We start from the raw sequence: 23,054 nt of genomic DNA, 5'->3' as shown, positions 1-23,054 counted from the left end.
TCCATGAGCAATGATGGAAGGGCCGGCCTGGCTGCTCCACGTCCATGCAGCTTTGTCCCAAAGAAGAAAGGCAGATTCGGGGCATCACTGCTGCCGTGTTTCCTTCCACTTCACGGGAGTGGAGAAAAAGCACTAGCTTTGCACTTGGCCCTGTCCCTGGCCCTTTCTGCTGCTCCCCAGGCCCACCCACTGCTGAAAGTAACCTCAGCCATCGAGGCCCAGGGACTGCATCCTGTAGCGTCCTGGGACCTTATTGGCTATTGCCTTGGGGGCAGTTTTCAAATCCAGAACCGATGTCCGAGGTTTGGCCCTAGTACAGGCGCCTCCAGCCTGCCCTTCAGCTGCAGGGTTGGGGAGTGATCTTTGCCTCAAGACAGCCCCCAGCTTCGACTACACCAGATAACGGCTGTGGCTTTGTGTGTGTGTGTGTGTTTTCTTTCTCTTTCGTCGTCCTTTTTTTTCTTCTCTTTGATGCGTGTAAAGGAGAGGACTAGAAGGAACGGTTCCCACCTCTCGGAGGACAACGGACCCAAAGCAATCGATGTGATGGCACCCTCCTCAGAGTAGGGAAAGCCAGTCATCTCCACCCCATCCCACCTCCCGCCCACCCACCCGCCCGCTCCACGCGAATGAGCAGTGCCCGGCTTAACTGGGTCCAGCCTCGGGCCCACGTGCAGTGTCCGCATGCCTCGTGTCTGTCTGTCCTTCTGCGTCGTCCCACTAATGTGAATTTCAGCAGCAAGTGTGGTGTTTGTTTTTTATTTTTGTCTTTGTCTCCGTGCCGTTGCTGTCGTTGTCCTTCAATAAGGTTGACTGCATTCAGCCAGTGCCAAAAGAGGAGCCCAGTCCCGCTACCAAATTCCAGTCCATCGGGGTTCAGGTAGAGGACGACTGGCGGTAAGTCGCATAGAGGCGGTGGCTGCCTCTCCCTCTCCTCCCCTTCCCTCTGCTCTCACCTCTCCTGCTCTCCCTAACCCACTTCTCCTTGCTGGATTTCTGATAACCAAGCTGGGTTTGGGGTTTGGGCAGTGGCCCAGGCACTGGAGGCTGGGCAGGCAGGCGGGCGGGCCCATGAGCGCTTGCTCTATGAGATCAATTGGCCCACGGGGGGCCGCAGCCGGCAGAGACACGGCCCAGCACCCCAATGTTGGTGGTCTTCTGGCCCCCACTGCAGTAAACAGGCAACCTTATGACCTTGTCCATGTGTGTGTGTGCGCGTGTGGGCGCGGGTGGGGCAAGGGCTGAGCAGAGAATGAGGCAGGGGCTGTGGGACCCGCTTCAGGCGCATGGTGAGCAGACGATGCATCCGTTTCTCTGTCTCCCGTGTGTCCGGGTCGGGGTGGCCTCTGGTCTCTGGCCCTCTTGGTGACTCTCACCCCTTCCTGTCCCCACCCCACTCCATCCCCCTGTCCCCCCCCAGAAGCAGCGCCCCCTCTCACAGCATGTCCTCCCGACGGGACACCGACTCAGATACCCAGGATGCCAACGACTCAAGCTGTAAGTCATCTGAGAGGAGCCTCCCGGACTGTACCCCACACCCCAACTCCATCAGCATCGATGCCGGCCCTCGGCAGGTCCCCAAGATTGCCCAGATCAAGCGCAACCTCTCCTATGGAGACAACAGCGACCCTGCCCTAGAGGCATCCTCGCTGCCCCCGCCTGACCCCTGGCTCGAGACCTCCTCCAGCTCCCCGGCAGAGCCAGCACAGCCAGGGGCGTGCCGCCGGGACGGCTACTGGTTCTTGAAACTACTTCAGGCAGAAACAGAGCGGCTGGAGGGCTGGTGCTGCCAGATGGACAAGGAGACCAAAGAGAACAACCTCTCTGAAGAAGGTGAGTGCTGCAGGGATGGGCCCCGGGCTGGAGAGAAAGGTGCACAGCTCGTTCTCCAGCCTCGGAGCCTCCAAGTGGGAAAGGCCTCAGTTTCTCCTCTTGAGTCAGCTGTGAGCTCGCCTCTTATTTCCATTCTTTCCTCCCTTCTGTCTATCTACTTAAGCTGAGCTTTCTCAAGGAAGGGTGTACAGGCTGTGGGCTTGAATCCCAGCCCTTCCCTTCCTAGTGAAGTGACCTTAGTCAAGTGCCTCCGAACCCTCCGTTTCTTCTATGTAATGTAGAGCTACTCCTGCCTTCTCTGGGGGTATTTGTGAGGATTGAAGGTGGCAGTGCATGTAAAGGGCCCGAAGACGTGTGGGACACAGAAAGTTGGTACCATGCTTATGTCTTAAACAGCTCCTTATTGAGTGCCTACTGTATGCCAGGCACCAAGGATCTAACCATGGGCCTCAGCAGAGTGTGAGGGACTGTGAATGGGTGAAATAGAAGCCATCTACTTCTCTACTTCTGTTTCTCTCTATCCATGCCTCTTTCCAAAAATCCCTCTAGGAAATGAGTTCCGGAAAGAGCTAAAAATATGTAGGGAGCCTAGATTCACAGGTGGTTGTTAGCAGGAGAGGGGTGGCCCCTGGGAAGCTCCAGGCCGTGGCCCCAGCAGCTACACTGTGCCCTGACTTGGTTCAGTCAAAGCTCATCCTCCAAGAGAGCCCCTCTACAGAACATGCAGGAAAGACAGGTCTCCAGAGTATCCAGAAAGGATGAAGTCAGCATCCCACTGACACCTGATGGCGTGGAGCCTGAGGAGGGTACCCTTGGATAGGTCTGTATCCATAGACCTTTAGGCCAGTTCCCAGGTTTAATGTCACACCTGCTGCTGCACAGGGAACTGTTGTGAGCTGTGTACTTAATAACTTTGCACAGTAAGAGTATTTAACAAGTCAGAATGGAGCCAAGGACCAGAGAGTGCACTGACATACTTCTAATAGGAACCATCCAGCCCACTGCCTGACCTCAGACTTCTCTGCTTGCAGCTGTCGGTAGCTGTACATCCTGGTATTTGCCTTCCTATTGCTTTTTTTTCTTTTAAATGTGATTACCTCTTAATTCTTCTCAAATAAGTCATCGTCATGTATTGATTTCCTGCTTATAAGAGGTGAGTAGTTAGCTGTATCACCTCTGCCTCCCGTGCCCCACCCTGCATGTCTTACATCACAGTTTTGGCTTAAGTAACCACCAGTGTATTTGTTTACTGTAAGCATGTAAATATTATTGTTCACTGCAGAGCCTAATACTTTATTATGGTTTAATTTCCTTTTCTTACACACTTTATTTTTCCTAGAATAAATGATTGCCCCATCTTTTTTATACACTTCATTTTCTAAGTTCTTATTTGTAATGTTTTACACACTCCACCAGATCTGCCAGCCTTCATCAGTATTATTTTTCAGATATGCAGACATATCAGATAATCTCATGATTTCATATTTTTCCTAGTGCACTTCTGTCCTCTGTTCTGATCTGGCTAGGTTACTCTCTGGGCCTGCTGCCTCACTGCTATCCAGAAACTTCCCTTTTCATCACCTGGGACTGCCCTTGGCTGCTGTCCCACGGGGGACACCCTGCTTTCCAGACCATGTGGCCTTCTGCTTTCTTGGCATAATCCCTCAATTTTGCTGGAACAAACACCTTTAGTTCGAGATAAATTTTTGGCAACTGCATGTCTTCATTCAGACCTCATACGGTTTGGCTGAGTATAAAGTTGAAAAATAACAAATTATATATGTAATGTATATGTATATGTTTGTATATATAACATATGTACGTATAAAAATGAAGTTGAAACAATTTTCTCTCAGGATCTTTAAGGCTATATTGTGTTTAGCTTCTGTTACTTGTGCTGAAAAGTTTGATGCATTCTAATTTTCAGTCCTTTGTGTGTTTTTACTATGGAAGCTGTTAGGCTCTTTGCTTGACCTCTCTTGTGAAATTTCTCAGTGCTGTGCTGTGGAATGGGACTTTGTACAGGAATGTACTGTGCCCATAGTTGATAGCCCCTTTCTATATGGAGATGCAGGTCTTTTGTTTCTGAGCAACAGCCCTGCATTAATTCTTAAAAATAATTTCCTTGCTTTCATTTGTTCTGTTTTCTCCAAAATTTGTGTCACTTAGATGTTGGACCTGCTGGATTGAGCCTCAGTCTCTGATCTTTTCTTCCTCATATCTTTTGGTTATCTTTCTGTAAGGCTTTCTTTTTTTTTTTTTCCATGCTATAACATCTTTATTGATAAATAATTTGCATGCCATGAAATTCACCCATTCACCCTTTTATTTTTTATTTTTTGAGAGAGCAAGAGTGAGTGCATGTGCACACACATGAGCGGGAGAAGGGCACAGAGAGAGAATCCCAAGCAGGCTTCATGATCACAGATCCCAACATGGGGCTTGACCCCACAACCCTGGGATCATGACCTGAGCCACAATCAAGAGTTAGACGTTTAACTGACTGAGCCACCTAGGCGGTAACACCCTTTCAAAGTGTACAGTTCAGTGGCAGTTAGTACACTCAGTGTTGTACAACCGTCACTGTTAATTTCAGAACATTTTCGTCACTCCAAAAAGAAACACTGTAACTATTAGTAGTCACTCTTGGTTCCTGCCACTTTCTCAGCTCTTAGCAACCACAATTCTGTCTCGGTGGATTTGCCCATTCTGGACACTTTTATAAACGGAATCATACACTATCTGGTCTTTTGTGTCTGGCTTATGTTTTGTATAACATTTTTAAGGTTAACTCAAGTTGTAGCAGTATCAGCACTTCATTCCTTATTGCTGAATAATATTCCATTTTATGGGTATACTTCATTTTTTATACATTTCATCTGTTGATGGACATTTGGGTTTTTTCCGCACTTCGGCTAGTATCAGTAATGTTGCTGTCAACACCGTGTATAAGTTTTTGTGTGGAAGTATGTTCATTTCTTATGCCCAGGAGTAGAATTGCTAGATCATATGGAAACTCCGTGTTTAACTTTCTGAGGAACGTGCCAAATGATTTTCCACAGTGGCTGCACCACTTAACATTCCCACCAATGGTATATGAGGATTCCAATTTATCCATATCCTCACCAACACTTGCAATTATTGGTCTTTTTTTTCTTTTTTTTTTTTTTAAGTTTATTTATTGAGAGAGGGCACAAGCAGGGAGGGGCAGAGAGAGAGGAAAGAGAGAATCCCAGGCAGGCTCTGCACTGTCAGCCTGATGCAAGGCTTGAACTTGCAAACTGCAAGATCATGAACTGAGCCGAAACCAGGAGTCAGACACTTGACCGACTGAGCCATCCAGGCACCCTGCAACTACTGGTCTTTTTGAATCTAGCCATCCTCGTGAGCGTGAAGTAGTATGTCATTATGGTTTTAATTTGCATCTCCACGATGGCTAATATTGTCCAGCATCTTTGAATACGCCTTGTGGCTATTTGTATATTTTTGTTTGAGAACTCTATGGAGATGGGGACATTTTCCTGACTTGATCTCCAAACTCCGTCCGTCACATGTTTACTGTGGCCATCCATACAACAGGTCATTCTACTGTTCTTTTTCATGATATTTTGTCCTTTTTTTATGCATAGAGTGTCTCCTGCCCCTGCGAGACCTACATATATAAATGTAAGTTTTCCTGGGACCCTGTGCTCTGTCCTTTAGGTTCCGTCTTTGTATTTGTCTTTTTGTTTTGATGTTTCCTGGAACGTCCAGTCGTCTTGGTTATTTCTATTTAAAAGTGAGGAACTGATGTAGGAGTAGGAGGTTATGTGCTGGTATGTTAGTAATATATGATAGTAACATCACAGATGAAGAAATAATTATTTAAGCATCAGGATGTAAAGACTCTAACAGAAAGGTAAAAGCCATCATGAATAATGCTGTGTTCAAGTCTTCTGTGTATAGATAGATGTAGGAGTGGAATGGTTGGATCATATTTGTCATTTTTTTATTATGGTAAAATATACATACAAAAAGTTTGCCATTTTAACCACTTTTTAAAATGTTTATTTATTTATTTTTGAGAGAGAGTGAGGGAGAAGGAGAATCCCAAGCAGACTCCGCGCTGTCAGCACAAAGCCCAACATGGGGCTTGAACTCACCAACCTTGAGATCATGACCTGAGTCAAAATCAAGAGTCGGACGCTTAACCAACTGAACCACCTAGATGGCTTTAACCATTTTTAAGTGTACAATTCAGTGTCATTACTTACATTCACAATGTCGCACATCATCAGTATTTATTCCCAGAACTTTCTCACCACCCCAAACAGAAATTCTGTACCCATTAAGCAATAACTACCCATTGCGCTCCCCACAGCCCCTGGTAACCTCTAATCTGATTTCTCTATGAATTTGCCTATTTGAGATATTTCATATAAGTGGGATGTTGCAGTATTTGTCCTTTTGTGTTTGGCATGTTTTCAAAGTTCATCCATGTTGTAGCATATATCAGAACCCTTTTATTTATTTATTTTCTTAATTTTTTTTAAGGTTTATTTATTTTTGAGACAGAGAGAGACAAAGCATGAACGGGGGAGGGTCAGAGAGAAAGGGAGACACAGAATGTGAAACAGGCTCCAGGCTCTGAGCAGTCAGCACAGAGCCTGACGCGGGGCTCGAACTCACGGACCGCGAGATCGTGACCTGAGCCGAAGTCGGACGCTTAACCGACTGAGCCACCCACGCGCCCCATCAGAACCCTTTTAAAGCTGAATAAGATTTCCACTGTGTATAAATACCACATTTTGTTTTTCCACTTACCTGTTGATGGACACTTGGGTTAGTTCCCCCTTTCAGCTACTGAGAATAGTGCTACAGTGAACACTGGCAAGCAAGTATCTGTTTCAGTCAGTTTGCAGTTCTCTCAGGTATATACTTAGGAGTGGGATTGCTGGGTGACCTATGTTTACAGCTTGCTGAGGAACCACCATACTGATTTCCACAGTGGCTGCACCAATTTACATTCCCACCGCCAATGCACAAAGGTTCCAATTTCTCCACATCCTTGCTAACACTTGTTAGTTTTCATCTCTTAAAAAAATAGCCATTCTAGTAGGTATAAAATAGTAGCTCATTGTCATTTTGATTTGCATTTCCATAATGATGCTGAGCATCTTTTCATATTCTTATTGATCATCATTTGGGTATCTTCTTTGGAGAAAAATCTATTCAGTTCCTTTGCCCATTTGTTAATTGGGCAGTCTTTTTCTTGTTGAGTTGCAAGAGTTCTTTATATAATTTTTGAATAATAGGCACTTATTAAATATGTGATTTGAAAATATTTTCTCCCATTCGGTAAGCTGTCTTTTCATTTTCTTGATAGTATCATTTGATACACCATAGTTTTTAATTCTGACCTGGTCCTATTTATTTTTCTTTCATTGCTGTGCTTTTACTTATTTAAAAAAAAATTTAATGTTTTTTTTCTTTTTAAAAAATTTTTTAAATTTTAATTTTTTTTTCCTTAATTTTTGAAATTCACATCTAAATTAGCATATGATGCAACAATGATTTCAGGAGTAGATTCCTTAATGCCCCTTACCCATTTAGCCCATCCCCCCTCCCACAATCCCTCCAGTAACCCTCTGTTTGTTCTCCATATTTAAGAGTCTCTTATGTTTTGTCCCCCTCCCTGTTTTTATATTATTTTTGCTTCCCTTCCCTTGTGTTCATCTGTTCTGTGTATTAAAGTCCTCATATGAGCGAAGTCATATGATGTTTGTCTTTCTCTGACTAATTTTGCTTAGCATAATACCCTCTAGTTCCATCCACGTAGTTGCAAATGGCAAGATTTCATTCTTTTTGATTGCCGAGTAATCCTCCAGTGTATGTATGTGTATATATAGACATACACCACATCTTCTTTATCCATTCATCCATCGATGGACATTTGGACCCCTTCCATGCTTTGGCTATTGTTGATAGTGCTGCTGTAAACATTGGGGTGCATGTGCCCCTTCAAAACAGCATACCTGTATCACTTGGATAAATACCTAGTAGTGCAGTTGCTGGGTCATAGGGTAGTTCTGTTTTTAATTTTTTGAGGAACCTCCAGACTTTTCCATGGTGGCTGTACCAGCAGTGCAAAAGAGATCCTCTCTCTCCACATCCTCGGCAACATCTATTGTTGCCTGAGTTGTTAATGTTAGCCATTCTGACAGGTGTAAAGTGGTATCTCATTGTGGTTTTGATTTGTATTTCCTGGATGATGAGTGATGTTGAGCATTTTTTCATGTGTCTGTTCGCCATCTGGATGTCATCTTTGGAGAAGTGTCTCTTCATGCCTTTTGCCCATTTCTTCATTGGATTATTTGTTTTTTGGGTGTTGAGTTTGATAAGTTCTTTTTTTTTTTTTATTTTTTTTTCAACGTTTTTTATTTATTTTTGGGACAGAGAGAGACAGAGCATGAACGGGGGAGGGTCAGAGAGAGAGTGAGACACAGAATCGGAAACAGGCTCCAGGCTCCGAGCCATCAGCCCAGAGCCTGATGCGGGGCTCGAACTCACGGACCGCAAGATCGTGACCTGGCTGAAGTCGGACGCTTAACCGACTGCACCACCCAGGCGCCCCGATAAGTTCTTTATAGATTTTTGGATACTAACCCTTTATCTGATATGTTGTTTGCAAGTATCTTTTCCCATTCCATCGGTTGCCTTTTAGTTTTGCTGATTGTTTCCTTTGCTATGCAGAAGGTTTTTATTTTGATGAGGTCCCAATAGTTCATTTTTGCTTTTGTTTCCCTTGCCTCTGGAGACGTGTTGAGTAAGAAGTTGCTGTGGCCAAGATCAAAGAGGTTTTTGCCTGCTTTCTCCTCAAGGATTTTGATGGCTTCCTGTCTTACATTGAGGTCTTTCATCCCTTTTGAGTTTATTTTTGTGTATGGTGTAAGAAAGTGGTCCAGGCTCATTTTTCTACATGTCACTGTCCAGTTTTCCCAGCACCACTTGCTGAAGAGACTGTCTTTATTCCATTGGATACTCTTTCCTGCTTTGTCAAAGATTAGTTGGCCATATGTTTGTGGGTCCATTTCTGGGTTTTCTATTCTGTTCCATTGATCTGAGTGTCTGTTTTTGTGCCAAATGTTTATTTTTGAGAGAGGAATGACAGAGTGCTAGTGGGGTGGGCACAGGGGACACAGAATCTGAAGCAGGCTCCAGGCTCTGAGCTGTCAGCAAAGAGCCTGATGTGGGGCTTAAACTCACAGACCACGAGATCATGACCTAAGCCAAAGTCAGACCCCTAACTGACTGAGCCACCCAGGCATCCCTACTTATTTTTAAAGGTATGAATATACATTAATTGAATAAAAATTAAAATTAGGATAAGAAGACGGAAGCGCTGAGAAACTAACTGGCAGCTCTGCCTGGGTAGGGCTTGTTGAAAGGTAGGCTTCTATGGACACCTAAGAAAATTGGTTTTAAATAACATACAGTAAAAATTACATCAAATAATAAAGGAAGCCAATTATATTAATATAGTCATCAAAATGTGTACTTCTTTCTTAAGGCATTAAATAACAATGTAGCAGTGAGTCTAATTATTAGAGTTTCAAAGTAATGATGACAGGAAACATTATTTCAAGATAACTGTGACAGCTATAATGTGATATGAAATTATCTGTGATTTCTATTGGTGACAAAGTGACAGGTACTGCTTACAATAAAGTGGTCTCATTGTCCATCTGAGTTTAAGGACATTGTGCTGTAGAGGGTGACTGGGTGACCAGCTGGCTCTTTCCTTAGGGGAAGACCTTGAAATGTTAGTACTCTTTCTGTGCAGTCCTTCTTCAGAGACAAATCTGGTTTCTCTAAGAGGCAATATTTTCTTTCATACATATAACATTTACCACCTTAATCATTTATATTCTTTTATTATTTTTTTCAATGTTTCAAGTTTTTATTTAAATTCTAGTTAGTTAACATGTAGTGTAATATTAGTTTCAGGAATAGAATTTATTGATTCATTAGCCATTTTTATTTTATTTATTTTTTTATGTTTTTAAATGTTTATTTTTGAGAGAGAGACAATGCACAAGCAGGGGAGGGGAAGAGAAGGAAGGAGACACAGAATCTGAAGCAGGCTCCAGGCTCCAGACAGTCCACAAGAGCCCAATGCGGAGCTCGAACTCATGAACTGTGAGATCATGATCTGAGCTGAAGATGTTTAACTGACTGAGCCACCCAGGCACCCCTCATTAACCATTTTTAAATGTACAGTTCAAGAGCACCTGGCTGGCTCACTTGGTGGAGCAGTGCTGACTTGTGATCTCAGGGTTGTGAGTTCAAACCCTACATTGGGGATGCAGCTTATTTAAAAATAAAATAGTAAAAATAATAATAATAATAATAAATAGCAGCATCTGGGTGGCTCAGTCGGCTAAGTGTCAAACTCTTGGTTTCTGCTCAGGTCATAATCTCACGGTTCGTGAGTTCGAGCCCCACAACGGGCTCTGCACTGATAGTGTGGAGCCTGCTTAGGGTTCTCTCTCTGTCTCTCTGTCTCTCTCTCCCTCCCTCCCTCCCTCCCTCCCTCCCCCCCCCAAATAATTTTTTAAAAATAAATGCACACTTCAGTGTTATTAAATACATTCATAGTGTTGTACAGCCATCACCACCATCCATCCCTGTAATGCTTTTTATCTTGCAAAACGTTTCAGTTTTTACCCATTGAAGGATAATAACTCCTTATTCTCCCTTCCCCCTCAAGTCTCGGGCAACCATTATTATACTTTCTGTCTTTATGTTCCGAATACTCTAAGCACCTCATAAAAGTGGAATCACACAGTATTTATCTTTTTTGATTGGTTTGTTTCACTTAGCATTAATGTCCCCAGAGTTCATCCATGTTATAGCATATCTCAGAACATCATTCCTTTTTATGACCGAACAATACTCCATTATGCATACGTCACATTTCGCTTATGCATTCATCCATCAGTAGATATTTGGATCGCTTCCATGTTTCAGCTACTGTGAGTAATGAATTCCGCTGTGAACATGGGTGTCCAAATACCTCAAGTCCTTGCCTTTCAGTTCTTTTGAATATACACCCAGAAGTAGAGTTGCTGGATCATATGGTAATTCTATTTTTAATTTTTCATAGTCACTGTATCATTTTACATTCCCACCAGCAGTGCTCATGTGTTCAAATTTCTCCACATCCTTGCCAACACTTGCTATTTCCTGTTTTTTTTTTTTTTTATCATAGCCATCCTAATGGGTGTGAGGTGGTATCTTATTATAGTTTTGACTTGCATTTCCCTAATGATTAGTGATTTTGAGCATTTCTTTATGTGCTTATTGGCCATTCACCTATCTTCTTTGGAGAAATGTCCATTGAAGTCCTTTGCCCATTTTTTTTTTACATTTTTTTAAATGTTTATTTATTACTGAGAGACAGAAACAGAGAATGAGCATGGGAGGGGCAGAGAGAGGAGGAGACACAGAATCCAAAGCAGGCTCCAGGCTCTGAGCTGTCAGCACAGATCCCGACGCAGGGCTTGAACTCACAAACCTGATATCATGACCTGAGCCAAAACTGAGAGTCAGATACTTAACCGACTGAGCCACCCAGAGGCCTCTATATATTCTAAGTATTAATTCTTTACCCAGATATATCATTTGCAAGTATTTTATTCCCTTCTGTGGGTTCTCTTTTTACTCTATGGATAATGACTTTTAATGCACAAAATTTTAAGTTTTTATGAAGTCCAGTTTGTTTTTTCTTTTGTTACATGTGCCTTTCATGTCAGAGCCAAGAAATCACTGCAAATCCAATTTCCTGAAGCTTTTGTGCTGTTTTTCCTTTTAAGAATTTTTCTGTTGAAAAAAGGTCTTACATTTAGTTCCTTGATCCATTTTGAGTTAATTTTTGCATATGGTATTAGATACTTTTCCATGTGGATATCCAGTTTTCCCAGCACCATCTGTTGAAAGGACTGTCCTTTCCCCATTTGTCTTGGTACTCTCGTCAAAAATCTTATCATCTTATATGCAAGCGTTTATATCAAAGCTGTCTATTTTATTCCATTGACTATAGGTCTGTCTTTATGCCAATACCACTGTTTTAATCTCTGTGGCTTTGTAGCAGGTTTTGAAATCAAGAAGTAGGAGTCCTTCCATTTTGTTCTTTTTCAAGATTGTTTTGCATATTTGGGTCCCCTGAATTCCATATGAATTTTAGGATGGGTTTTTCTGTTCCATCTAAAAAACAAACAAAAAAACATAATTGGGATTTCTGAAAGGGACTGTATTGAATCTGTAAGTGGTTTTGGATAGTACTGACATTTTAACAACATTGTCTTCAATCCACCAATAGGGGATGTGTTTTTGTTTATTATGTCTTCTTTGATTTCTTTTAGCAGTGTTTTGTAGTTTCCATTGTACAAGTCTTTCATCTCGTTGGTTACTTATTTATTTTATTCTTTTTGATGCTATTGTAAATGGAATTGTTTTTGTAATTTTTCTTTCATCTTATTCGTTGTTAGCATATAGAAATGCAACTGATTTTTTTTTTCGCTTTGTATCCTGCTATTTTGCTGATTTATTACTTCTAGTTGTGTATGTGTGTAATCTTTAGGGTTTTTTACATAGAATATCATTCTGTAAGCAGAGATAATTTTACTTCTTCCTTTCCAATGTAGAGGTCTTTTCATTTTCTTGCCTAACTTCTCTGGCTAGAACTTCGAATACTGTTTTTTGTTGGTTTTCAATTTTAGAGAGAGAATGAAAGGGCAAGCAGGGAAGTGGGGCAGAGTGGCGGGGCGGTGGGGGGAGAGGGAGAGAGAATCTTAAACAGGCTCCATGCTCAGTGTGGAGCCTGACTCGGAGCTCAATTCCATGACCCTGGGATCAAGACCTGAACTGAAATCAGGAGTCAGACGCTTAACTGACTGAGCGATGCAGGTGCCCCTCCAGTACTGTTGAATAGAAGTGAGCATCCTTGCCTCATCTCTGATCTTAGAGGAAACACTTCCAGTCTTTGATCATTGAGTATGATGTTCACTGTGGGTTTTTCATAGATGGCTTTTATTAGTTAAGGTAGTTTCCTTCTATTCCTAGTTTCTTGAGTTTTTCTTATGGAAAGGTGTTGAATTCTGTCAAGTGCTTTTTCTGCATCAATTGAGATGATCACGTAGTTGTTTTTCTTCATTCTGTTGATGCAGCATAGTAGCACATTGATCAGTTTTCATGTTGAATCATCCTTGCATTCCAGGAATAAACCCCACTTGTTCATGATATATAATCCTTTTAACATGCCACTGAATTGTATTTGCTGGTATTTTGTTGAGGTTTTTTTGTGTTGATGTTCATAAGGGAAATTGGTCTATAGTTTTCTTGTAATGTCAGTCTGGCTTTGGATTCAGCATAATGAGGCTTCACAGAATGAGTTAGGAAGTGTTTCCTCCTTTTCTTTGTTGGGAGATTTTGAATACTGATTGAGTACTGATTCAGTCTCCTTACTAGATAAAGATTGACTCAGATTTTCAATTTTTTAGGATTTAGTCTTGGCAGGTTTTACGTTTGTAGGAATTTGTCCATTTCATGTAGGTTATCAAGTTTGTTGGTGTGTGACTGTTCTAGAACTCTTACAGCTTTTTATTTCCATAGATTTGGTAGTAATGCCTGTACTTCCATTTCTGATTTTAGTATTTGAGTCTTTTTCTCTTAGTCCCTCTAGCTAAATTTTGGTCAGTTTTGTTGATCTTTTTGTTCCTTAATTTTTCTCTATTGTTTTTCTATTCTCTCTCCCCTCTAATCTTTGTTTCCTTCTTTCTGTTGGCTTTGGATTTAATTCTTTTCTAGCTCCTTAAGTTGTAAAGTTAGATTGTTGATTTGAGATCTTTCATAAGTTTTTTTTTGTTTGTTTTAGTAATACAGATTTTTAAGTTTATTTACTTTTAAGGAAAGAGAGAGAGCCCAGGCATGCAAGGGAGGGGCAGAGAGAGAGAGAGAGAGAGAGAGAGAGAGAGAGAGAATCCTAAGCAGGCTCTGCACTGTCAGCAGGGAGCCTAATGCAGGGCTCGATCTCACAAACCATGAGATTATGACATGAGCTGAAATCAAGAGTTGGATGCTTAACCGACTGAGCCACCTAGGCACCCCTGCACCTTTGATTCTTTTTTTTTTTTTAACATTTATTTATTTTTGAGACAGAGAGAGACAGAGCATGAATGGGGGGAGGGCCAGAGAGAGAGGGAGACACAGAATCTGAAGCAGGTTCCAGGCTCTGAGCTGTCGGCACAGAGCCTGATGCGGGGCTTGAACTCACGGACCGTGAGATCGTGACCTGAGCGAAGTTGGACGCTCAACCAACTGAGCCACCCAGGTGCCCCTGCACCTTTGATTCTTAAGAACACTTTCTGTGTTCCAGGGCGCCTCGGTGGCTCAGTCCGTTGAAGTGTCCGACTTCAGCTCAGGTCATGATTTCCTGGTTCGTGAGTTCAAGTCCCACATCTGGCTTGCTGCTGTCAGCGTGGAGCCTGCTTCAGATCCTCTGTCCCACTCTCTCTCTCTGCCCCTCTCCTGCTCGCACTCTTTCTCAAAAATCAAATAAACATAAAAAAAAAAAAAAAAAAAAAAACCTTCTGTGTTCCAATGGCATAGAGATTTTTTCATGGTTTCAAATTTTGTGTTTTTCATATTTAGGTGTTTAATCCGTCTGCAGTTTATATCTGTGTATTCTATAATTTCATTTCTTTTCATATGGAAAGCCAGTTGTCATAACACCATGATTATCAAAATCATTACTTTTTTCACTGATTAGTGATACTTTTCAGTCACAACCTCTGTGAAATTTTACCTCAACAGGGGTATGTTTCTGGGCCGTATTCTGTTCTGCTATTTTGTCTATTTTTGCATTAATACAACTGTTAATTGCCATAGCTTTTGAACATTCCTCAACATCTGGTAGAATGAATCCCTCTTCCTTATTGTGTTTGTTCAGAAATAAAAAATTTACATACCTCTTCATTCTTTCAGTACTAATTTTGGAATGAGTTTATTGAATTCCTTGGAAAAATTTTGCTGGGGCATTGACTAGAAATAGAATTTATAGATGAATTTGGGAAAACTTGATACCTGTAAAATACTGAGTCTTCTTAGCTATGAATAAAGCTTAATTCTGTTTATTCAGATCTCCCTTTTATATCCTTCTATTCAAGTTTGATGAATTTCTTCATGAAGGTTTTACATATTTTTCTCAGGTTTCTTTCTTGATACTATCTAGTTTGTGTTTTGATAGTAAAATGAATTCTATTTTGCATATTCTGATTACTTATTTGGAGATCTGTACATTGATCTCATGTGCAGCAACCTTGTATAACTCTGTTCTCTTTAGATTTGCATCATAAATAACATTCACTATAATGACAATTTCGTGTCTAATTTTACCGTGCCTCCAGCATCTCTTGTGTAACTGCAGGCATCAGGACACTGTGGAATAGTAGGAAGACAGCAGCACGCCCCTCCCCTGGTCCTGACATCCATTCAGTGAATATTTATGGGGTACCCACCATATACAAGGCACTCTTCTAGCTTCTGGGGAGAAAGAAGTGAACAAAACAAAGCCCCTGCCCTCGTGGAGCTTACATTCTCATGGAGAGAGACAGAAAATAACCAAATACATAACGGCTCATGAGTTCAAGCCCTGCGTCAGGCTCTGTGCGGACAGCTCAGAGCCTGGAACCTGCTTCGGATCCTGTGTCTCCGTCTCTTTCTGCCCCTCTCCTGCTCATGCTTGGTCTCTCAAAAATAAACATTAAAAAAAAAAAAAGGGTGGGAGAATTCGAAGGATGTAACCATAACTTAGGTAAGATGAGATGGTGGTTGCCATAGAGCGCTTCTGAGGAAGGGGGCAGATTCTGGATACAATTGGAAGGTAGAGCAGGATTTCCTGACAGATTGGGTATGGAATAGGAGTGAGACAAGTCAAAACCGGTTCAGGATCTGGGTGACGAAAAGGATGGAGTTGGGCTAGGGAAGACCGGTGCAAATATCTGGAGTCAGGAGTTCCATCTCGAGCATGTTGAATGCGATGCACGTTACCAGCTATCAGAGTGGGATGTCAAGCAGGCAGCAGGATGCAGGAGCTGGGAAGGCCGGTCCTGAAGATTACACTGGGAGTCTGCAGCATATAGGCTCAGATCAGAAAAGGGGTAGAGACACGAACACTCTGAATGGTGGGAAAGGAGTGACCAGTAAGTTGGGAGAGAAGGCGACTGGAACCCAACTGAGTGGTTTTCAAGAAGAGACTCTGTTGTGTCACATGCTGCTGATGAGCATAGCAGATCAGATCTAGATATGTAAGGTTTTTAATTTTTTTTTTAAGTTTATTTGTGAGAGACAGAGACAGCATGAATGGGGGAGAGGCAAAGAGAGGGGGAGACACAGAATCCAAAGGAGGCTCCAGGCTCTGAGCTGTCAACACAGAGCCCGATGCAGGGCTTGAACCCACAAACCATGAGATCATGACCCAAGGTGAAGTTGGATGCTTAACCGACTGAGCCACCCAGGTGCCCCTAGAAACGTAAGGTTGCTGGAGGCCTTGAAGAAGGGACCTGTTCTGGTGGAAGGGGGTGGGGGTGAGGGGCAGCCTGACTAGAGAGGGATTAAGAGGAAACAGTAGTAACTGGAGACAGCAAGTAGAGACAAATAGAGAAAAAGTATTGATGACTTTTTCTGTACAAGAAACAGAAACAGGGATATAGGGTCAAGAGAGGGTTGGGGGGGGTGGTTTTTCCTTTGTTTTTAAATGGAGTGATGTAAGCCTGTTTATATGTTGTTGAGAATGACCTTGCAGGAAAGAGGAAATACATTATGCAGGAGAGAAAGGGGACAACCGTTGGGGTGATATTCTTAGGGAGGTGAGAAAGAACTGAATCAGTGCCCAAGTGGAGAATAGCTAGTTCTAGGGAGGGTTTAAGGGGAGCTGTCACAGGGGAAACTGAGCTTAGAATTGTGATATTCCTGATGAAGGGTTAGTGATCCACTCTTTTTCTAGGTGTATATCGCGTTTTGCCTTAAGGTCTTCTGTATTGTATTGCTATACAGCTTTCCTTTGGTTAGGGCCTGTCTGGTGTAACACCTCTTTCCATGCTTTTACTTCAACCTTTCTTTCACTGACCTTACAATCATAATCATGTCTCCTATAATCAGCATATGTCTGGATTTTGAATTTTGTTGTTTGTTAATTTCAGAAGTAGAAAATGTAGTCCATTTACAATGGGATTTCTATATGATTGGGTTATTCCTATCATGTTATATTGTGGATTTCTACTTTTTTGAGGTTTCTTTTTATTTCTCTCTTCTCTTGCCTTCTTTTGGATTAACACACCCCTCTCTTGCTTCTCTTTCCTAGTATTTAGGCTGTATTAATTGGTATTAGGTTTGCTTACAGAACATTTAAAAAGAAAAACAAAATGGTTTGAACAAGACTATTTATATCACTCGAGTTCAAGAATGTCTGAGATAGTAGGGGTGCCTGGGTGGCTCAGTCAGTTAAGCTGCCGACTCCATTTTGGCTCAGGTCATGATCTCAGGGTTCATGAGATCAAGCCCCTGCATGGGGCTCTACACTGACAGCATGGAGCCTGCTTGGGATTCTCTCTCTCCTATCTTCGGCTCAGGCCATGATCTCGGGTTCCATGAATTCGGACCCCGCATCAGACTCTGTGCTGACAACATTCTGGATCTCTCTCTCTCTCTCTCTCTCTCTCTCTCTCTCTCTCTCTCTCTGCCCCTCCCCCACTCGTACTGTCTCTCTCTCAAAAATAAACAAACATTAAAAAATTATACAATTCAGTAGTTTTTAGTATATTCACAGATGTGTACAACCATCACTGATACCTAATTTTAGAGCATTTCATCACGCCAAAAAGAAACCTTGTACCCATTTAGCCATCATTCCTCCCCCCGCCCCTCCCCACCCCAGACCTAGACAAACACTAATCTGCTTTCTTCTCTATGCCTATTCTAGACATTTCATATAAATGGAATCACACAAATTATATGTGGTCTTTGGTGTCTGGCTTCTTTCATTTTGCATATTTTTGAGGTTTATCCATGTTGTAATATGAATTAGTATTTTGTTCCTTTTTTTTAAATGTTTATTTTTGAAAAAGAGAGCACGAGCAGGGGAGGGGCAGAGAGGGAGGGAAACAGAATATGAAGCAGGCTCCTTGCTGTCTGCACAAAGCCCAACTCAAGGCTCAAACCCACAAACTGTGAGATCATGACCTGAGCCAAAGTTGGATGCTCGACCGAGTGCCCCAGGCACCCCAGTATTTTGTTCCTTTTAATTGCGGAGTAAAATTCCATTCTATGGCTATATTTTTCTTACCATTTGTCAGTTTTCTGTACGTTTTGGCTGTTCGGTATTCTTTGAAACTCAGAAGTTTAATTTTAGTGAAGTCCAGTTACTTTTTTTCTTTGGTTGTTTGTGATTTTGGTGTTACGTCTAAGAAACCATTGGGCGCCTGGGTGGCTCTGTCTGTTAAACATCCAACTCTTGGTTTTGGCTCAGGTCATGATCTCACGGTTTGTGAGTTTGATTTGTGAGTTCAAGACCCATGTTGGTGCAGAGTTTGCTTGGGATTCTATCCCTTCCTCTCTCTCTCTCTACCCCTCCCCAACTTGTGTGTTCGATCTCTCTCTCTCTCTCTCTCTCTCTCTCTCCCTCTCCCCCCCCTCAAATAAATAAACTTAAAAAAAAAAAAAAACCATTACCCAATCCAGGGTCATGAAGATTTACTTCTATTTCCTTGTAAGAGTTTTATAGTTTTAGCCATTACATTTATGTCTGTGAGTTAAGTTTTGAGTATAGTGTGAGGTGTATGGGTTTACTTTCAATCTTTGACATTTGGATATCCAGTTGTCCTAGTACCATTTGTTAGACTGTTCTTTCCTCATTGAATGGTTCTTGCCACCCTTGTCAAAAATCAACTGACCATAAAGGTAAGAATTTATACCCAAATTATCACTTCTATCCCATTGGACTGATGCACATGTGTATACTTATGCCAGTACCACACTGTCATGATTACTATAGCTGTGAAATAAGTTTTGAAATTGGGAAGTGTGAGTCTTCCAACTTTGTTCTTCAAATAAAAATACAAATAAAAGAAGTTTATGGCCCACTCTCAGGTTCTCACCAATGCAAATTCTTTCAAAGTATGTACTTGGATCTTGCATTTCCATGAATTTTAGGGTCAGCTTGTCAATTTCTGCAAAAAAAGCAGCTGGGATTTTATTTTGATAGGAATTGTGTTAAATCTGCAATTCAATTTGGGGAGTATTGCCATCTTAATATTAAGTCCTCCCATCCATGAACGTGGGATATCTTATCATTTACTTAGGTTTTTAAAACTTTCTTTCCATAATATTTTGTAGGTCTCAGTATACAAATCTTAAATATCTCTTGCTAAACATATTCCTTTTATTCTTTTGACGCTATTGTATTGTTTTCTTAACTTTTCAGATTGTTTATCTTATTAATGTATACAAATACAATAGATTTTTTTATATTGATCTTGTATGCTACAACCTTACTAAATGTTGGGGGGAATTCCTTAGGATTTCTTATATACAGGATAATTTCATCTGAAAATAGGGATAGTTTTATTTCTTTCCAATCTGGTTTCTTTTATTTTTCTTTATGGCCTAATGGCCCTGGCTTCAATATAAAGTTGAATACAAATGGCAAGAGTGGGGCACCCTTGTTTTTGTCTCATTCCTGATCTTAGTGTGAAATTATTCAGTCTTATACTATTAAGTATGAAGTAAGCTATGGATTATTAGGAACAGTTTTGACCATGTCTCTCGGTATACATAAACAAGAGTTCTCTAGGATATATACTGGATGTACCCGTATATACTTGGTATGCCAAGTATACCAAGTACCCTTGGTTCATAGCATACACATGGTTCAGATTTACAAGAAATGCTAAATTATATTCCAAAGTGATTATACCAATTTATTATTTCCTCAGCACTGTGTTGAAGTACCCAGTGCTCTACATCTTTGCTTACATTTAGTATATGAGGTTATTTTCAGTCTACAAATATCAATCAAATAGTGGTTATAATTTGCATTTCATTGGTTACTAATGGCATTGAGCATCTTTTCACATATTAATCGTTCATGGTGTCTTCCTCTATGAAATTCCTGCTCACATTTTTTCCCTGTTTTCCTATTAAGTTGTCTTTTTCTTACTGCCTCATAGGTGATCTTTATGTATCTGGATTCTGGAACTTTTGTCAGTTTTATATTTGGTAAATATCTTCTCCCAGTTTGTGACCTGTCTTTTCACTTTCTTTATGGTATCTTCTAAGTAAACAGATATTAATTTTAATGTAAATTTATTACTCTTTTCTTTTATGGTTTGTGCTTTTTGGTATCTTAAGAAATCCATTCTTCCCCAAAAGTCAAAAAAACATTTTACTGTTTTCTTGGGGTGCCCAGCTGGCTCAGTCGGTGGAGCATGCAACTCTTGATCTCAGGAGTTCAAGCCCCATGTTGGGTATAGAGATTGCTTAAATAAACACTGAATGAATGAATGAATGAATGAATGAATGAATGAATGAATGAATAAAGTTGTTAAATTTATTTGAGGGGAGGGGAGGGGCAGAAAGAGGAGGAGAGAGAGAATCTGAAGCAGGCTCTATACTCAGCACAGAGCCTGACTTGGGGCTCAATCTCACAACCATGAGATCATGACCTAAGCCAATATCAAAAGTCAAACACTTAACTGACTGGCCACCCAGCTGCCCCAATACACACACACACACACACACACACACACACACACACACGTGTATTTTTTTTTAAGTAATCGTTACACCAAACGTGGGGCTTGTACTCACAACCCCGAGATCAAGAGTCACATGCTCCACTGACTAAGCCAGCCAGGCAACCCAAAAAAGATATTTTACTGTTTCCTGTCCCCATTTAAGTCCTTGATCCCTTGGAATGGATTTGTCTGCTTGGAGTGAGAGAAGACTCATGTTAATTTTTTTGTTTGGATAATAATATATTAAAATGTTTGTCCAGGGGCACCTGGGTGGCTCAGTTGGTTAAGCAACCAACTCTTCATTTTGGCTCAGGACATGATCTTATGGTTTGAGAGCCCTGAGTAGGGAGGGCTCCATGCTGACAGCAAAGCCTGCTTTGGATTCTCTCTCTCCTCTCTCTCCCTCTCCCTCTCCCTCTCCCTCTCCCTCTCCCTCTCCCTCTCCCTCTCCCTCTCCCTCCCTCTCCCTCTCCCTCTCTCTGCCTGTCCTCACTGCCCACACACACTCTCTCTCTCTCAAAGAAACGCTTTTTAAAAATAAAATAAATAAAATGTCCTTATCCTGTTAATATGCAGTACAGCTCTGACAAACTTCAGGTTTCCCATATGTGTTGATCTGTTTCTGAGCTTTCTATTCTATTATTTCTAGGCCCAAATCATACTTTCTTCATTGTTGTAACTGTACAAGGAATCTTGATCACTGGAAGGAAAAGCTCCCATTCTTCAAGAGTGTGTTGGCTAATCTAGGCTCTCTGCTCTCCCATATAAATTTTAGAATCAGCTTTTCAAATTCCAGGTTGAGATTTTGATTGCAATTACATTAAATATGTAGATCAATTTGGGGGAAAATTGACATCTTTATGAAGTCTTTGCTATCCAAGAACATGATTATGTGTCTCCATTTATATAGGTCTTCTTTAATGTTTTCAATTAGATTTTGTATTTCCTACATAAGATTTGTTAGATTAGTATTTTCATTTTGCAGGGACATAAGCTGTATTTTTTATTGTTAATGAAATGCTCTTGACCTTTATAGTGATCTTCTATCTAGAAACCTTGTTATGTTTTTATTATTTTAAATAAGGAATTCCTTTTTCAGGGGCTCTTGACTGGCTCCATCTATTAGAGCATGCAGCTCTTGATCTCTCAGGGTGTTGAGTTCAAGCCCCATGTTGGGCGTGGAGCCTACTCAAAGAAAACAAAAAAAGGAATTGCTTTTTCACATTGTACCATTGAGTATGATGTTTACCATAGGTTTGCTGTAAATACTCTTTTTCTGGTTTAAGAAAATTGTTGAATTTAATGGAATTTTTTTTTACTATATCTTTTATTTCTAAAGTTTTATTTTGAGAGAGAGTAAGCACAAGTAGGGGAGTGGCAGAGAAAGAGGCGGGGAGAGAGAGAGAATCCCAAGCAGGCTCCGTGCTGTCAGCACACAGCCCAACGTGGGACTCAAACTTGTGAACTGTGAGATCATGACTTTAGCAGAAATCAAGAGCCGGACACTTAACTGACTGAGCCACCCAGGTGCCTCTGCTATATTTAGATGATCATATCTAAATACGTTTTCTTAATTTAGTAATGTGGTAAATTTTATAGAGATTTTTCTCCTTTCTTGACTTTTTTTGGATTAACTAAGTAGTTCCGCTTTTCTTATGTTAGTTTATTATTCTTTTAGTTCTCTAAAGATTACAATCTGCATCCTTGACTTTGTAAAGACTACTCTTAATTAGTACCTTTACCACTTCACAGATGATACAAGGACCTTAGAACACTTTTATTCCCTTCCTGACTTATGTAATATTGCTGTGAAGTATAATAGTTCTATATATAGTCTGACTGCTGCAAGACTTTGTTTCTGTTTTATACAATCAACATTACGATGAATATTTATTTAGCAGACCCTTTCACTCCTTTATTTCTGTGCTTCTGCTTAGGAGGGTCATTTTCCTTCCTAAAGAACTAAAGCAAAAGCCCAAAGAACTCTGCTCAGTATTTATTTTAATGCAATATTTATCTTAAAATGTATTGTCCCCCTTTTTTTGAATAGTATTTTTGCTGAGAATTGTAGGTTGGTATTGATCTTCTTTCAGTACTTTTTGTCTCTGATTTTGTTGTGGTTCCCAGCCTTTCTATTAGTCATCTATCAGTCTTCCTGCTACTCCTTTGAAGAATCCTTTGTTTTCTCCTGTCTGCCTTTAAGATTTTCTCCTTATGTTGGGAGTTTTATCAGTTTTACTGTGACACCTAGGTGTGGTTTTCTTTGTGGTCTGTCCATCTTGGTATTTATAGGGTTTCTTGAATCTTCGGCTTTCAAAACTTGCATTGGTTTCGGAAAAGTCTTGACCATTATTTCCTCAAATTTCTGTTTCATTTTATTTCTTCTGTCCT

At 41.0% G+C, this 23,054-nt stretch overlaps 1 protein-coding gene across 10 annotated transcripts in view; it reads left to right on the top strand.

Annotated features, from left to right (window-relative positions):
- Nucleotides 1-23,054, top strand: part of DLGAP4 (DLG associated protein 4) — a 199,284-nt gene that overhangs the window by 167,180 nt on the left and 9,050 nt on the right. For 7 of the 10 annotated variants that reach the window (XM_023251268.2, XM_023251269.2, XM_023251271.2 and 4 more), the window contains 2 exons: nucleotides 809-897; nucleotides 1,421-1,833. In XM_023251268.2, coding sequence (XP_023107036.1) covers nucleotides 809-897; nucleotides 1,421-1,833 — 502 coding nt within the window. Of the gene's footprint in view, nucleotides 1-483; nucleotides 564-808; nucleotides 898-1,420; nucleotides 1,834-23,054 lie in introns of all 10 variants that reach the window. The other 3 variants (XM_023251270.2, XM_023251272.2, XM_023251278.2) reach the window with 2 other exon arrangements.

The sequence above is a fragment of the Felis catus genome, chromosome A3 (assembly GCF_018350175.1).
Source record: "Felis catus isolate Fca126 chromosome A3, F.catus_Fca126_mat1.0, whole genome shotgun sequence".
Classification (NCBI taxonomy): domain Eukaryota; kingdom Metazoa; phylum Chordata; class Mammalia; order Carnivora; family Felidae; genus Felis; species Felis catus.
The sequence above is the reverse complement of the archived record's forward strand: the minus strand, read 5'-3'. Positions and strand labels throughout refer to the sequence as shown.